Genomic DNA, 18,719 nt, shown 5'->3' with positions numbered 1-18,719 from the left:
GAAAGGGACACTGAAGAGGGTAGGAAAGACAGTCTTAAATCCCAACGCCATCCCTCCCCCATCTCCCATCAGCGGCCCTGTGCTGCAGAGAGAAAATCTGTGTACTTGGGAGAGGGACAGTGCAGCAACTGTGAGACTTTACATTGAACTCAGTGCCATCCTGTCACAGTAGAAAGCAAAACTGAGCTGAACTGAGCTGATGCCCACCCACAGAGGAAGCATTCAGACGAGCCACAGCCAGACAGGCATCACCCATCCTAGCAGTAGGAACCTGAGTTCCAGCAAGCCACACCAGCATGGACTAAAGTGTTCTGGGGCCCTAAATAAACTTGAAAGTCAGTCTAGGCCACAGGACTGCAACTCCTAGGCAAGGCCTACCTGTGCTGGGCTTGGAGGCAGTGGACCTGGGGGATACACAACCTACTGAGACACCAGCTAGAGTGGCTAAGGGAGTGCTGGCATCACCCCTCCCCCAACCATAGCTTGTAGCTCCAAAACAGACTCCCTTCTTATACTTAAGGAAAGGAGAAGGAAGAATAAAGAGGACTTTATCTTGCATCTCTAAAACTAGCTCAGCCACAGTAGGATAGGGCACCAGGCAGAGGTGTGAGGCCTCTAGCTCTGATTTCTAGACACATCCTAGGCCAGAAGGGAATCCACTGCCTTGAAGGGAAGGGCCCAGTCCTCACAGGATCCCTCATTTGCTGACTAAAGAGCCCCTGGGCCCTGAATAGCCAGAGTGATATCCAGATAGTACACTGTGGGACTCGGGTGAAACTCAGTGCATTCCCAGCTGTGGTGGCTAAGGGTAGGGACTCCTTCTTGCAGAGGAAAAAGTAAAGGGGACTTTGTCTTGCACTTTAGGTACCAGCTTGGCCACAGAAAGGTAGAGCAACAAGTGGGCTCTTGCAGACCTTATTCCAGGCCTTGCCTCTGGGATGGCATTTCTGTACCTGCCCTGGGCCAGAGGGAAGCCCACTGCCCTGAAGGGTGAGTCCCGGCCTGGCAGCATTCAAGACAAGCTCACGAGAGAGCCCTTGGCCCTTGTGAACATCAGCAGTAGCTTGGCAGTACTCCCCGTGGGCCTGTGGTGGTGATGGCCACGGGCTAAGGCTCCTTTGCCTGTGAAAAAGGGAGGGAAGAGTGGGAAGAACTGTGTCTTGTAGTTTGAGTGCCAGCTCAGCTGCAGTAGAAGAGAACACCAGGTAGATTCCTAAGGTTTCTGACTCATGTCCCTGGCTCCAAGATAGTATCTCTGGACCTGCCTGGAACCTGGGGGGTAATCCACAGAATTCTTCTGAATCTTATTGAAGACCACTAAGGTGATACCTCTATGAGTCTGCAAGAACCACAGAGTCTGCAAGTAACCCACGGTTAACTGAACTTGGGGTGTCCCCTAAAGCAGATATGGCATGGATCACAATACTCAAGTATATTAGTCCATTCTCAAGCTGCTAATAAAGACATACCCAAGACTGGGTAATTTATAAAGAAAAACAGGCTTAACGGACTCAGTTCCACGTGGCTGGGAGGCCTCACAATCATGGTGGAAGGCAAGGAGGAGCAAAGTCATGTCTTACACAGCAGCAGGCAAGAGAGAGCTTGTGTGGGGGAACTCTCCTTTATAAAACCATCGGCTCTCATGAGACTCATTCACTATCACAAGAACAGCACGGGAAAAGACCTGCCCCATGATTCAATTACCTCCCACTGGGTCTCTCCCATGACACATGGGAATTATGGGAGCTACAATTCAAGGTGAGATTTAGGTAAGGACACAGCCAAACCCTATCATCAAGTCCTTTTGAATACCTAGAAAGCCTTCCCAAGAAGGATGGGTACAAACAAGCCCAGACTGAGAAGACTACAATAAATACTTAATTACTCAAAGCCCAGACATCAATCAACATCTGTAAGTATCAAGACTATCCAGGAAAACACGACCTCACCAAAAGAACTAAATACCAGGGACCAATCCTGGAGAAAGAGATATATGTGACCTTTCTGACAGCGAATTCAAAAGAGCTGTTTTGAGGAAACTCAAATAAATTCAAGGTAACACAGAAGAAATTCAGAATTCCATCAGATAAATTTTTAAAAGGATTAAAATAAAAAAAAAAATCAAACAAAATTTCACAGTCAAAAAATGCAGGCCAGGCGCAGTGGCTCACGCCTGTAATCCCAGCACTTTGGGAGGCCGAGGTGAGCGGATCACCTGAGATCAGTAGTTTTGAGAGCAGCCTGGCCAACATGACAAAACCCTGTCTCTACTAAAAGTACAAAAATCAGCCAGACATGGTAGCAGGTGCCTGTAATCCAAGCTACTCAGGAAGCTGAGGCAGAGAGAATTGCTTGAACCTGGGAGATGGAGGTTGCAATGAGCCGAGATCATGCCACTGCACTCCAGCCTGGGCGACAAAGTGAGACTCCATCTCAAAAAAAAAAAAAAAAAAGCAATCGACATACTGAGTCTCTCTTTCTCTGTTGTTGTTGTTTTTTTGTGTGTGTGAGGAGCTCACTCTGTTACTCAGGCTGGAGTGCAGTGACATCACAGCTCACTGCAACCTCCACCTCCCAGGATCAAGCAATCCTCCCACCTCAGCTTTCCTAGTAGCTGGAACCACAGGCACAAGCCACTATACCTGGCTAATTTTTGTAGAGATGGGGCTTCACCATGTTGCCCAGACTGGTCTCAAACTCCTGGGCTCAAGTGATCTACCCACTTCAGCCTCCCAAAGTGTTGGGATTACAGGCATAAATCACGGTGCCCAGCCCCATGAGTCTCTTAATAGCAGAACTGATCAAGCCGAAGAAAGAATTAGTAAGCGTGAAGACAGGCTATCTGAAAAAAATACAGTCAGAGGAGGCAAAAGAAAAAAGAATGAAGCACACCTATAAAATCTGGAAAATAGCTTTAAAAGGGCAATTCTAAAAGTTATTGGTCTTCAAAGAGGCAGAGAAAGAGATAGAGGTAGAAAGTTTATTCAAAGGGATAACAACAGAGAACTCAGCAAACCTAGATAAACATAACAGTATCCAGTACAAGAAGGTTATAGAACATCAAACAAATGTAACCCAAAGACAATTACCTCAAGGCTTTTTAATAATTAAACTCACAAAGGTCAAAGATAAAGGATCCTAAAAGCAACAAAAGAAAAGAAACAAATAACATACAATGAAGCTCCAATATGTCTGGCAGCAGACTATTCAGTGGAAACCACACAGGCCAGGATACAGTGGTACCACATACTTAAAGTGCTTATGGAAAAAACTTTTACCTGAAAATAGTACACATCTGGTGAAACTATCCTTTAAACATGAAAGAGAAATAATTTCCCAGACAAATGAAAGCTGAGGGATTTCATCAACACCAGACATGTCCTGCATGAAATGCTAAAGGGAGTACTTCAATCAGAGAAAGGACATTAATAAGAAGAAATCATCTAAAAGTACACAACTCACTGGTTATAAAATGTACACAGAAAAATATAGTATTATAACACTGTGTAACTGTGGACATGTAAAATACTCTTAAGTAGAAAGACAGAAAGATGACCCACAGCTTTTCAAGACACAGGCAGTACAATAAGGTATCAACAAAAACAACAAAAGGTTAAAAAGCGGGGGAACAAAGTTAAAATGTAGAGTTAATAGTTTTATTTTTGCTTATTTGTTTATGCAAGCAGTGTTATCAGCTTAAAATATTGGGTTAAGATAGTACTTGCAAGCCTCATGGTAACCTCAAACCAAAAAAACCTATAGTGAATACACAAAAAAATAAAAAGAAATTAAATCAAACCATCAGAGAAAAAAACCTTCACTAAAAGGAATACAGGAAAGAAGGAAAGAAAGAAGACCACAAAACAATGAGAAAATAACAAAATGGGAGGAGTAAGTCTTTATCAATAGTCACGCTGAATATACATAGGCTAAACTCTCCAATAAAAAGATAAATAGTGGCTGAATGAATAAAAACACAAGCCCCAATGACCTGTTGTGTACACGAGACACACTTCACCTATAATGATACACACAGACTGAAAATAAAGGGATGGAAAAAGATATTCCATGCAAATGGAAAGCAAAAAAGAGCAGGAGTAGCTATACTTGTATCAGACAAAATATATTTCAAGACAAAAACTAGGAAGAGACAAAGCCAATATATAATGATAAAGAGGTCAGTTCAGCAAGAGGATATAGCAATTGTGTGTGGATGTGTGTGTGTATATATATATAGATGCACACCCAGCACTGGAGCACCCAAATACATAAAGCAAATATTATTAGAGCTAAAGACAGAGATAGACCCCAATATAATAACAGCTGGAGACTTCAACACCTCATTTTCCATATTGGACAGACTTTCCAGCAGAAGATCAACAAAGAAACATCAGATTTAATCTGCAATACAGAACAAATGGATCTAATAGATATTTACAGAATATTTCGTCCAATGGCAGTAGCATACACATTCTTTTCCTCAGCACATGGATCATTCTAGAGGATAGACCATATGTTAGGACTCAAAACAAATCTGAAAACACTTAAACTGAATATGAAGCCTCTTCTCTGCTACAATGGAATAAAACTAGAAATCAGTAACAAGAATAATTTTGGAAACAATACAAACACATGAAAATTAAACAATATGCTCCTGAATGACCAGTGGGTCAATGAAGAAATTAAGAAGGAAATTGAAAAATTTCTTGAAACAAATGATAATGAAGACACAATGCACCCAAACCTATGGAATATAGTGAAAGTAGTACTAAGAGCAAATTTTATAGCTATTAGTGTCTACACCAAAAAAGAAGAAAAACCCCAAATAAACAACCTAATGATGTATCTTAAAGAACTAGAAAAGCAAGAGCAAATCAAACCCAAAATTAGTAGAAGAAAATAAAGATCAGAGCACAAATGAATAAAATTAAAATTTTAAAAATACAAAACAAAAAGTTGGTTTTCTGAAATGATAGATAAACTTGCAAACCTTAACCAAGACTAAGAAAAATACTGAAGACACAAATAAATAAAATTAGAGATGAAAAAGGAGACATTACAACTGATACCACAGAAATTCAAAGGATTCTTAGTGGCTACTCTGAGCAACTATATGCCGGTAAACTGGAAAATCTAAAGGAGATGGATAAATTCCTAGACATATAGAATCTATGAAGATTGAACCAATAAGAAATTCAAAACCTGAACAGACCAATAACAAACAATGAGATCAAAGCCATAATAAAACGTCTCCCAGCAAAGGAAAGTGTGGGATCTGATGGCTTCACTGCTAAATTCTACCAAACATTTAAAGAACTAATACCAATCCCATTCAAACTATTCTGAGAAACAGAAGAGGAGGGAATATTTCCAAATTCATTCTAAAAGGCCAGTAATACCCTGATACCACAACCAGACAAAGACACATTAAAAAAAAAAAAATTGCAGGCCAGTATCACTGATGAATATTGATGCAAAAATCCTCAACAAAATACTAGCAAACCAAATTCAACAACACATTTAAAAGATTATTCATCATGACCAAGTGGGATTTATCCCAGGGATGCAAGGATGGTTCAACATACACAAATTAATCAATGTGATATATCATATCAACAGAATGAAAGACAATACCATATGATCATTTCAACTGATGCTGAAAAAGCATTTGATAAAAACTCTCAAAAAAGTAGGTATAGAAGGAATATTCCTCAACATAATGAAAGCCATACACAACAGACCACAGCTAGTATTGTACTGAAAAGGGAAAAACAGAAAGCCTTTCCTCTAAGGTCTGACACACAACAAGGATGCCTACTTTCACCACTGTTATTCAACAAAGTACTGAAAGAACCAGCTGGAGGAATCAGAAAAGACAAAGAAATAAAAGACATCCAAACTGGAAAGGAAGAAGTCAAATTATCTATTTGCAGGTGATACGATCTTATATTTGGAAAAGCCTACCAAAAAACTATGAGAACTGATAAATTCAGTAAAGCTGCAGGACACAAAAATCAACATACAAAATTCAGGAGCATTTCTATTTGACAACAGTGAACAATCTGAGAAAGAAATTTTAAAAATTAACCAAAGAAGTGAAAGATCTCTACAATGAAAACTACAGAACAGTGATGAAAGAAACTGAAGAGGAGACCAGAAAAATTGAAAGATATTTTATGTTTATGGATTAGAAGAATCAATATTGATAAAATGTCCATATTACCCAAAGCAATCTATAGAATACCATGACATTCTTCATAGAAATAGAAAAAAAAATCCTACAATTTATATGGAATCAAAAAAGACCCAGAATAGCCAAAGCTATCCTGAGCAAAAAGAACAAAACTGGAAGAAATCACATTACCTGCCTTCAAGTTATACTACAGAGCTATAGTAGCCAAAATGGCACAGTACTGGCATCAAAAGAGTTATGTAGATCACTGGAACAGAATAGAGAACCCAAAAATAAATCCATACATCTAGTGAATTCATTTTTGACAAAGGAGCCAAGAACATACATTGGGAGAAAGGACAGTTTCTTCAATAAACAGTACTGGGAAAACTGGATATCCATATACAAAAGAATGAAACGACTGCTTTATCTTGCCATATACAAAAATCAGATCAAAATGTATTAAAAACTTACATCTAAGACCTCAAACTATGAAACTACCATAAGAAAACATCGGGGATACTCTCTACGACATTAATCTGGGCAAAGATTTCTTGAGGAATACCCCACAAGCACAGGTAACCAAAGTAAAAATGGACAAATGGACACATCAAGTTAAAAAGCTTCTGCAAAGCAAAGGAAACAATCAACAAAGTGAAGAGACATCCCACAGAATAGTGGTTCTCATAGTGCAGCTCGGAGAAGGTGCAATACTCTCCAGCTCCACCATTACCATTACTATAAATAATCTTTGTAAAATTCATACCTAGTAAACAATTTAGGACAGTCATGCCTGCTTACAGGTGTTACTTGTCTGTTAAAACTAGTCTACAGATTGTTTCATGAATGCTTTCTTAAATTATATTAAAGTGCAATAATATTTGAAGACTACAAGTGACACTGTATCTTGTTTCTAATAAGATAAACTTTTTTTTTTGTCTTTGCTTTATCTTAAAAAAAGTTTATATCCCTTAATATTATACATTGCATTCCAGGAATATATCATTCATTCTTTCCACCCAGCCAACGTTTATTCATTGAGTACTTAACACAAGCCAGGAACTATGGTCGATGTTGGGAAAAGTGAACAGATGTAGTTCCTTATCTCATACATGTATATAAATAATGTATATACAGACAGTTCCCAACTTACAATGGTTCAACTTACCATTTTTTGACTTTACAATATATTCATACAACTATTGTTTTTCATTTTCAGTATAGTATTCAATAAATTACATGAGATATTCAGTACTGTAGCATAAAACAGGCTTTGTGTTAGATGATTTTGCCCACCTGTAGGCTAAGGTAAGTATCCTGGGCATGTTCAAGGCAGGCAAGGCTAAGCTATAACGTTCTGTAGGTTAGGTGTATTAAATACATTTTCCACTTAATCAATGGGTTTATTGAGACATAATCCCATCGTAAGTCGAGGAGCACACAAGTCTGTACACAGATAGGAAGACATACAGATAGATGGATAGATAAATCTATAGATATACTGAAGGAAAGGCATAGAATATTATGAATCAGGGACCCAGTTTAGATTAGAGGGAACAGTGCAGAACTCTCAGAGAGGGTGATATTTATATTTATTTTTATTTTTATTTTTGAGACAGAGTCTCACTCTGTCACCCAGGCTGGAGTGCAGTGGCCTGATCTTGGCTCACTGCAACCTCCGCCTCCCAGGTTCAAGCAATTCTCCTGCCTCAGCATTCAAGTACCTGGGACTATAGGTGCATGCCACCAAGCCCAGCTAATTTTTGTACTTTTAGTAGAGATGGGGTTTCACCATGTTGGTCAGGCTGGTCTTGAACTCCTGACCTGAAGCAATCCACCCACCTCGGCCTCCCAAAGTGCTGGGAATACAGGCGTAAGCCACCGTGCCTGGCTGAGAGGGCGATATTTAAACTGGAAACTACTCAGGCAAAGAAGGAAAGAACATTCTAGACAAACGACATACCTCATATGAATGCCCTGAAGAGAAAATAATTTAAGATGTTCTAGAAACCAAAAGAATGCTGGTGTGACTGCAGCATAGTAAGAAACAGAAGAGATCTAGTGATGAAATTGGAGAGGCAGGTGGAGCCAGATCACAGAAAGTCTACAGACACTATGGGTGTGTCAGGTTTCATGGTATCATGCAAAGCCAATAAAAAGCTTTAAGTAAGAAGCTGGCATTTCATTTGGTATTTTAAAAAGATCACTCTGGTCTCTATAAATGGGTAAGAGGAGTGAAAAAGTAGACATGAAGATGCCTGTTAGGAGAATGCCGCAGTCATCAGAGGGAACAATGAGGGCGCCTGCAGTAGTGTAGTGGTAGCAGAAATGGCACTGAGGGAAAAGATTCTTAATTCTAGTTTGGAGGATGTGTAAATAAACTACAACAAATCCAGAGAATAGATCATAAAAGCTCACTCTCATCTCGTGATTCTTCATCAACGGTTAGAAATAGTGTATCACATGATCACATGGACCTTGAAGAAGAGGTAGAAGTAATTACAAAATTTTGGAGCTAAAAGGAAGCACAAGAATCCTGTAGTCATCTTTAACCACCCACACATACGTGTAGTTAAGAATCAGAGTGAGCATCGGATTATGATCTTTAGCCTCCACAGACCACCTTGCCATATGGTCTCATGAACAGGAATATACTTTACCCACTTTCTCTTTTCAAACTTAACTAGACACTACTCCACTTTGCTACAACCCTTGTAGTAATGCACTGCTTACTCACTCTGGAATTTGGAGAATGAAGAAGGAATGGGAAATCAAATGTTAAAGAGTAAGTATCATTCTCACTAAATCAACCCACAAACACAAATAATATTGTCTTCTGTTCCTTACCCTACTTTCTGGGCCCCAGGCATACTCAGAAGCCTGATGTAAGTTCCTGGGCCCAAAACACTTGAAGAAAACAAGAGCCTCATGATCATTTGAAATGTGAGTTAACTCCAAAGGCTTAAGCATAACTCATTTAGAGAAAATCAGGCCAAGGATTAATGATCATTCTCCAAAACTTTTCTATGCTTAATTCCTAAGATTACACAACTATTAATTACTTATAGTGAGTAACTCTTCTTGTTCTCTTTAATAGAAAATTTGTATCTACTATGTCCTAAATAACATGTTATATGAATTTCACCTCAATACGTCTACACTAATGTGTTATATCACTGTATCTCTTCCTTAACTTAAAAACATTATAAATGTACAGTTATATATAAATGTACACTGCAATCAAACATTACTTGAAAATTCTAACCTTAAACATGGGCCTCACATGCTCCAAATGTGTTGCACTTGTAAAGGGTGCCTGAACATGGCTCACGGCCTCCATGAGTGCTTTAGCTGTCTTGGCCATCTGCTCCATTTCTAAGTTATACAGAAGTCTTCTTTGTTTTTCACTGGCTACATCTGAAACAATAAACACTATCAGCATTTAAAATATAAAACATTTAAGAATTCTATTTTGATGTTTTACTATCAAATAATAAACACCACCAGTAATTAAAAATAATCCTAAGAAGCAAGACACAAAAGATCCCATATTATATGATTCCACTTATATGAAAAATCCAGAATAGGTAAAATCCATAGAAATAGAAAGTAGGCTGGTATTTTCCAGGGGCTGGGGGTAGAGGGAATAAGGAGTAATTGCTTGATGGGTTTGGAGTTTCATTTTGGGATAATGAAATATTTTGGAATTAGAGGTGGTAGTTGCACAACACTGTGAATGTACTAAATGCCACTGAATTGTTCATTTTTAAATGGCTAATTTTATGTTCTATGAATTTCACCTCAAAAAAAAAAATAATTCCTAGACTGGGAGTCAGGAATAAGTGGAAAACCTATGAAAAGGGAAATGAGTAGGTACAACTGTCAGAATAAAATTACTAGGGAAACAACCCAAATATGGAATGAGGGAAGAGCAGAAGAGAGGTAAAATGCAATGGCATCCGGCTGGGAGTGGTGGCTCACGCCTGTAATCCCAGCACTTTGGGAAGCCGAGGCAGGCAGATCACCTGAGGTCAGGAGTTCAAGACCAGCCTGACCAACATGGAGAAACCCTGTTTCTACTAAAAATACAAAAAAATTAGTCAGGTGTGGTGGCGCACGCCTGCAATCCCAGCTACTCGGGAGGCTGAGGCAGGAGAATTGCTTGAACCCAGGAGACGGAGGTTGTGGTGAGCCAAGATGGCACCAAGCCAAGATGGTGCCATTGCACTCCAGCCTGGGCAACAAAACTCCATCTCAAAAAAAAAAAAAAAAAAAAAAGGCAATGGCATCTTTGCACCACACAGGCTTGAATGGCAGCTCTTAAGTTAACAAGAAAACAACTAGCCATAACACTCCAGGGTAATTTTGGTGTTTTCAGCACACCCCCATCTCCTTTCCATTTCCAGCTTCTCTTATTTCCTACCACCACATATGAAATAGGACAGAAAAAGAGGGATATGAGGATGATACAATATACAATATTCTTTTCTCCTGCCATTTGGATTTTACTACTGCACTCTGTTTAAACTTGAGATTTTAATTCCAAGTGGAAGGGCTCAGAAATGCAGGAATCCTCTTTCTATATTACTGTTATATTCTTGAGCCATTACCCTCATCTCATTCCTGTAGTCAGATTTCAGCTCAAATTTAATTACCACTGTCCACAGGTATAGAGTGCCTAGAAGGGGGCTGGGTTCACAGTTGCCTCCTGGTACTAGTTAGACCTAGGGACTCTATAGTGATATAACTTGTGGTCTGTTTGAGGTAGCAATTTCTAACTCTATGAGCTCTCACCTGATCCTAAGCCTCCCCACCTCCTCCAATCATCCCTACTTCCAGCTTCCGTTTATGTGTAATAAAAGATGAACAAATGGAAATATATTGCTTGAAGATGATGAGGAAGAAGGAAAAATGACAAGGGTTGAAGCCTGACTATTGGGTCTAACTACTGTTTATGACCTCCAAATCCTTGCTGAGGTTAACTACTAAATGGATCAGCCTATATTAAATGCACACTGACACATGCATATAATGTATACCATTTGCCATTAATCACTGGTCAATGTTATCTTTCTTCAGAATGTGGGGAGAAAATACAATCATATCACCAAACTCTATTATAATATTTCTCATCAAAACATGGTTCTAAACAATATTTCTAAGGTTACTCTATTCTAAATCAAGTGAAAAATTCTCTTTTAAATTAAAAAGTTTTTTCTTTTTTAGAGACAAAAACCTCGCTATATTGCCTATGCTGGTCTCGAACTCCTGGGTTCAAGTGATCCTTCTGCTTCAGCCTCCCTGAGTAGCTGGGGACTACAAGTGCAAACCACCACACCTGACCATAAGTGAAAAACTCTTAGGAACCCATATTTTTTCCCTTGAACAGTCAGAATTCAATTAATTTAGATACTTACTCTGTTTACTTGATTTTGTAGGGATTGTTAGTTCTTTTGTTTCTTTCATGGATATCTTTTTCCCAGCTATTTCATTATAGATGGCTGATAGATACTCTTCAGGAAGGTCTTTACTGTCATTGATACCTCTATTCATCTTAATGTATTGTTCCTTTGTCATTTTATTTTTCACCTAGATATGAAAAACCATTATAATTCCTAAAAATTAACGTAAAGGTTACACTTCTATTTTAAGGATATGAATATTTATGTAAGAGATTTTGTAAATACTTTTGAGGATAGAAACTGGAAAGTATTCAACAAAAAATAGATAAAAATGAAAAAAATCACAGAAAATGAAGGCAATACAGAAAAGATCCATTCTGGCATAAACTAATTCACGCTCTGAGGTGGATATGAGTAATCTGCAACCAGAAAGGAGGGAAGTTGAACAATGAAAATATTTGTTTTTGCCCAAGGTTTAAGAGCTTTTGCAATCTCTTAAAAGGGCCATGACAATTATTGGAAATAAAGATATCAAAAACATTCAAATCTTAATTTAGAAGAACATAAACGTGCTGTTAATGAATTTAAAGCTGATTTTATATACAGTGGGTATAAGAGTAACAATACTTGAGATTTATTTAAAACCAGTTAATCTCTCTGAGTCACTGTGGCAACTGAATTATGTCAGGTGAACTGTACAAACTATCCTTGGAATGTTTTGTCTTGTATAAGAGTACCCTAAACAGAAATGCCTTTTGCACCTTGATAACGTTGTGGAATACAAGTTTGGAGTCTGTAAGACGATAGCCCCATTACCAAACTTGGGAACTAGCATAGCCAAAATGTTTACACTTTACCTCCAGAAACCTAGATAGATAAAACCCAGAAGTCTTATGTGATGTCTCTGAAGTGACATTTATTTAATTAAATATATTTCTACGTCTTATATGATGTCTCTGAAGAGATATTTATTTAATTAAATATATTTCTACCACCTTCCATAAAGAACTTAAGGTAACTCTTAAGATATGATTCCTGTAAATTTACATGAAAGTACACAGAAAAACAATCAAGCAAGTCATCAGAAGCTTGCAAACACTACAGAGAGTGTGGTATTATGTGCCTGTAGTCCCAACTATTCAGGAGGCTGGGGAAGGAGGATGGCACAAGACCAGGAATTCAAGTCCAGCCTAGGCAACATAGCAAAACCCTGTCTCAAACAAAAACAAAAGTACAGAGGAACCAAAACTTTCAGAAAATGTAACTGGGATACATACACGTATTTACTTCAGATTATTCTGCAAACAGATTTTTCTAACATGTCAGAAAGGGAGGCAGGAGTGCTTTTCCTACAAAAATGTAAAAATATTACCATGAAAGTTTTCAAGCGTAACATATCATTTAATGGAATAAAACCCTATCATCTTATAACTTTAAAAACTCGAGTCATAGCACTAAAAAAAAAAAAAAAAAAAAAAAAAAAAAAAAAAAAAAAAAAAAAAAAAAAGAAAGAAAGAAGGTTTTTTACCTAAAGTTCAGGTGAATGCTTAAAAAACACACCAGGAATAACAAAATAAAAGACTACACACTGCTGCCAATAAGTAAAGGAAGATTAAAATCACCTGGAAATTTTAAGCATGGCAAAATGTTTTAGCATTATGCCAAATCAGAGGCAGACAAAAGTCTTGACAGAAAATCTGAAGTAGCAGTTAATTGTCTGTGGATCCGGGTTAGGGATCCCATACGTGGGCATACAGAATACTTTGCTTTCGGGTCCCCAAAATAAAGCGCACTGCTTCACAGAGAACACTTCTGCCATAGTGGGATTCTGAAGCTGTATAAAACAAAATCCTACTTTTCTTCTCCTGACATCTTTTATGGAACATTCTACTCTTGACTTTTATCTTCATGTGCTTGTATTAAGCTGTGCCTTATTTAGTGTTTAAATCACTTAAAGCCAGTTGTTACTACTGATGATTATTGTATACACAAAAATTGTGTTCTAAATATGCCTAAATTTTTTTTTAATCACTGACTCACCGAACACTACATAAAAAGTAGCCTAACTATAAATATTCTGGGTGAAAAGGGAACATAAACAGCTTGTTAAAATCCACCTATTTTTTAAGTTTGAAAAGAACTAAGAATGAGAATTAGTTTTAAGAAATTCCTTTAAAGTTATTTGTATTTTAAAATGTTGTCATTTGTTATAGTTATCTAAATCAACTGAGGCCAAGATCATGGGTACAATTTTCTTTTTTCTTTTTTTTTTTTTTTAATTATACTTTAGGTTTTAGGGTACATGTGCACAATGTGCAGGTTTGTTACATATGTATCCATGTGCCATGTTGATTTCCTGCACCCATTAGCTCGTCATTTAGCATTAGGTATATCTCCTAATGCTGTCCCCGCCCCCCCCACCCCCCACCCCACAACAGTACCCGGAATGTGATGTTCCCCTTCCTGTGTCCATGAGTTCTCATTGTTCAATTCGATCATGGGTACAATTTTCTAACGGATTACTTAGCTTCATAGAAACTCACAAGCTGTTCTACAGCTGCAGGCTGCATAGCAGCACATGACACCAGGCAGCAAGCCGATGAACAGTTGGACAACAAGCAGTTGCCACTGCTAGATTAGGACTCCAAGCACATGTTCTGCAAACAGGCACTGTTATGCTAAAGACAGGACACTGTTGTGAAGCTAATGCTCCCTAACTGGTATGTCCTTAGAAACTTTTCACAGTCTGGGTACTTATGAAAAGATATAAAAGGAATTTTTAATATTTCTTCAAAATAACATATGAATATGTACATATGTATAGGAAGACATTGCACAGGTGCATATAATATTGCTTATTCATTTATAGAACCAAATGTCTTTTAAAGCATAGCTTTTTACCAAACGTATGTAAACCCAAGTTAAAATACTCTAGTGTAGATTGAAAAATTAAATGAAAAAATAAGACTGAAAATTCTGGTGTAAAAATATCTAAACAAATCCCAATTGTGAACTACCTTATAAAGCCATAGAATAAAAGTCATCATGCTCGATAATAAAAGCCCTGAAGGTGAGCTGCTTTGACTATACTGCCAATAATATGCCAGAGGCAAATCCTGAATTATTAAAATCTTTAATAAATTTTTAAAGTCCTATATAAAATCAAGTAAATTTGTGGTAAATGCATAGTTGCTCAATATTGTGTTTAAAACAGAAGTAACTTCATATATAATCATACGTATATACATATGTATATAATCATGTATATTCTTACTTTAGGTTTGGTATATACTTTTCTTATCTACTCTGCTTTAAACATCTCAAAATAGACACAAAAAATCCCTATACTGCAAAGGTTAATGTCAAAATTCAAATGAATTTTAATTTTTCCAATACATCTCAGATTAGAAAGTAGGTAATTTATTTTACATCCTAAGCATAACAAATGTCATGAGATACCTACCCCTAGAAGTACTAAGAAATCCTTGCAAATAATTTATAAATGTAATTTTACTCAAGGATGTCAATGTGTGTTTTTAGAAACTAAGCAAAAAATACTAAAACTTTAAAATCAAACTTTTTTAGTAGATATCAGAAATCAAGTGACAGTTCTTTAATATTTAAGAAGGAAATATGAATTTTATGAGGCAAAAGAAATGAACATTTCTAGATATCAGGTATTTTTAAATTATTAACTTTTAGGTATGATGGTATTATGGTTATGTTTAATTAGAGTACTTCTCTTTTAGAGAAACATACTGAGATAAATGCAGATGAAATGGTATGATATCTGAGATCTGCTTCAAAATTATCCAGGGGAGGGAAGAGATATAGATAGAACAAGACCGGCCATAAGTTGATAACTGTGGAAGGCAGGTAATGGGTACATTAGAGTTCATTATGCTAATCCCTCTGCTGTTGAAGTTTGAAACATTTTTTTTTTTTTTTTGAGACGGGGTCTGCCCTCTGTCACCCAGGATGGAGTACAGTGACACAATCTCAGCTCACTGTATGACTTGTGCCTCCCAGGCTCAAGCGATCCTCCCACCTTAGCCCTCCAAGTAGTTGGGACCACAGGCACATGCCACCATGCCCAGCTAATTTATGCATATTTTGTAGAGACAGGGTTTCATCATGTTGCCCAGGCTGGTCTTAACTCCTGGACTCACGTGATCTGCCTGTCTCGGCCACTCAAAATGCTGGGATTACAGGTGTTAGGTACCATGCCTGGCCTGAAACATTATATTTTTTAGAAGGATGGTTTATACATAGTGTTTTTCCATGTTGTGACAAACTGAAATAAGACCTATAAATGTCTTGTTAGATTAAAATTTATCTTAAGCTTTATACAGTTGTCAATCATGAATGACAAATACAGAAACACTTTATAGATACCTAAAAGTCTAATTTTAATTACTAGCAGAAGTTGCTTTTGTAAAATGTTCACCATCCCAAATTAAATACCCAAATATGGTGACTGGTTTAACTGAATAAAACTAAAATTTCAACTATTACTTACTGAATTCAGAATAATGTACTTATTTTGTACCACTTATTGTAAAACTGACTTAAAAGAAAACATACCTGTGGACTGTGAAGGTCTGTGGTCAACATGATAATTGAATAAGCCAAAACATAAGCTGTATCTGCACTAGCAAAGAGAGTTTGTCTGGAAAAATAAATGTGTCATGTTATAAACTTCTACTGTTTTATATAGTTCCATTTAAATAAGTCACCTCAAATCCCATAGCACTTTTATTTTTCTAAGTATCTCACATTATAATTTTTTATGGATTTGTTTTATGACTTCCAGATTGTAGACAATCTAAATTCTCTAAACAGGGGATTAGGTCCTATTATCTGTAAATCCCTGGATGCTACCTAGCACAGTGTTTTGGATATAGCAGACAATCAATGAGCATTTGAACCTTATTTACCCTTGGTTGCATTCTAGGTATCTTGCAGCAAATTTTTCCATTAATCGATCGATTTTCTGAGCTTCCCCTGGAAGACGAAATCCTTCTAGAAACATACGAAGGGCTGAAACGAAGTCTTTTCCTGAAAAGTCATGTTGGTCCACATATGCATACATGACTTCTTTGTTAAATTTATCATTATCTCCCAGGAACTCACCCACTTGAGTCTAAAGTAAAAACAGAGATAGAAATTGATATTTTCTTTTTTTTTTTTGAGGCGGAGTCTTGCTCTGTTGCTCAGGCTGGGATGCAGTGGCATGATCTCGGCTCACTGCAACCTCTGCCCCCAGGTTCAAGCGATTCTCCTGCCTCAGCCTCCCGAGTAGCTGGGATTACAGGCGCCTGCTACTGCGCCCAGCTAATTTTTTTTGTATTTTCAGTAGAGACAGGGTTTCACCATCTTGGCCAAGCTGGTCTCTGACCTCAGGTAATCTACCCGCCTCAGCCTCCCAAAGTGCTGGGATTACAGGCATGAGCCACTGTGCCCGGCCAGAAATTGAGATTTTCATGAGATGTTTACATTCACCACACAGCCACTTAAAAAGCACAAAATTTTGTTAAGATCCACAGGCTTTTGATTATAGAGTTAACAATTTCAAACACAAAGCTAAAAGTTAAACACACTACATGCCTTCATAAAAATATCAGGATATTCTTTTCAGTTTAGAAAATTTAAAAAGCAGAATTTATATTTTTTATACACACACACACACACACACACACACACACACACACCAGTCATCACTCAGTATCAGTGGGGCATTGGTTCCAGGACCCCGCCATGGATACCAAAATCCATGGATGCTCAAGTTCCTTATAAAAAATGGCACAGTATTTGCATATAACCTACATACATCCTCCCATATACTCTACTCCCACATGTAGATTACTTACAATATGTAATACAATGTAAATAGATTTTCTGTATTGTTTAGGAAATAACTACAAGAAAAAAAAGTTTGTACATGTTCAGTACAGATGCAATCACCCATTATTTCCCCTGAATATTTTCAATTTGTGGTTGGTTGAATCCACAGATGTAGAACCCATGGACACAGAAGTCATGGCTACAGAGGACCAATTACAGATGATTATATTATAACCAAGACTTCTTTTTGTTTGTTTTTGAGACAGATTCTCACTCTGTAGCCCACGCTGGAGTGCAGTGGCACAATCTTGGCTCACTGCAACCTCTGCCTCCTGGGTTCAAGTGATTCTCCTGCCTCAGCCTCCTGAGTAGCTGGGATTACAGGCGCCCACCACCACGCCCAGCAAATTTTTTGTATTTTTATTAGAGACAAGGTTTTGCCACGTTGGCCAGGCTGGTCTCGAACTCCTGACCTCAGGTGATATACCCGCCTCGGCCTCCCGAAGTGCTGGAATTACACATGTGAGCCACTGTGCCCGGCCAACCAAGGTTATTCTTTATGTTTTACTTACCTCTATACTTAGGAAAGCATTTTAAAGGAGTCACAATACGTATTATTAACTTAAGAAAGAATTGTACAGAAAAGGGGCCAGGCGTGGTGGCTCACGCCTGTAATCCCAGCACTTTGGGAGGCTGAGGCAGGAGGATTGCCTGAGCCCAGGAGTTCAAAACTAGCCTGGGCAATATAGCGAGACCCTGTCTCTAATAAAAAGAAAAAAAAATCCCAAGAATTTTACAGAAAAGGTTAGAATGAAAATGGTATTCTTACAGAGTCTAATCTTTCCTCTTGATGTAAGAATTGGGCAATATCTTCAGGTGTAGTGCCAAGCATCCCTTGTTCTTGGAGGTACTGTATTCCTCTCTTTGGTTTCTTATTAAATCTGGATGATGTTAAAGTTAATAAGAACATTAAAAATAGAAAACCATTCGTAGTCCCTGAAAAGATCTTAAACCACAGTAAATTAATTTTCTAACGGCACCCAGAAAATAGCAGCTTATTTAATACAAATCAGTACATGAATGTACAAAATATTACATTGTGCCAAGTTTTCTTTATGCTTTTCTTTTTAGAAATAAGTCTCATATGGAAGGCTATCTTTATTACTATCATTTCCCTGACTTGTTTACTTACTTTTTTACTTTTTTACAGTATGAAGTACTTTTTATCCATATCCACAGTGGGAAATTAGACTATGAGAGACTATTAGAGAGAATGCCATGTAGTAGATGAACTTTGAGTA

General features: G+C 37.6%; 1 protein-coding gene across 9 annotated transcripts in view; it reads right to left on the bottom strand.

Moving 5' to 3' along the window:
* ARFGEF1 (ADP ribosylation factor guanine nucleotide exchange factor 1) overlaps nt 1-18,719 on the bottom strand; it is a 169,642-nt gene that overhangs the window by 67,941 nt on the left and 82,982 nt on the right. For all 9 annotated transcript variants that reach the window (XR_009214822.1, XM_058443929.1, XM_058443930.1 and 6 more), the window contains 5 exons: nt 18,248-18,359; nt 16,512-16,717; nt 16,159-16,243; nt 11,590-11,761; nt 9,438-9,589 (listed from right to left, as the gene is read on the bottom strand). Coding sequence is in view for 8 of the 9 variants with exons in the window: in XM_058443929.1 (XP_058299912.1) it covers nt 9,438-9,589; nt 11,590-11,761; nt 16,159-16,243; nt 16,512-16,717; nt 18,248-18,359 (727 nt within the window). In the remaining variant the exon portion in view is untranslated. The remainder of the gene's footprint in view (nt 1-9,437; nt 9,590-11,589; nt 11,762-16,158; nt 16,244-16,511; nt 16,718-18,247; nt 18,360-18,719) is intronic.

The sequence above is a fragment of the Hylobates moloch genome, unplaced genomic scaffold (genome assembly GCF_009828535.3).
Source record: "Hylobates moloch isolate HMO894 unplaced genomic scaffold, HMol_V3 SCAFFOLD_9, whole genome shotgun sequence".
Classification (NCBI taxonomy): domain Eukaryota; kingdom Metazoa; phylum Chordata; class Mammalia; order Primates; family Hylobatidae; genus Hylobates; species Hylobates moloch.
The sequence above is the reverse complement of the archived record's forward strand: the minus strand, read 5'-3'. Positions and strand labels throughout refer to the sequence as shown.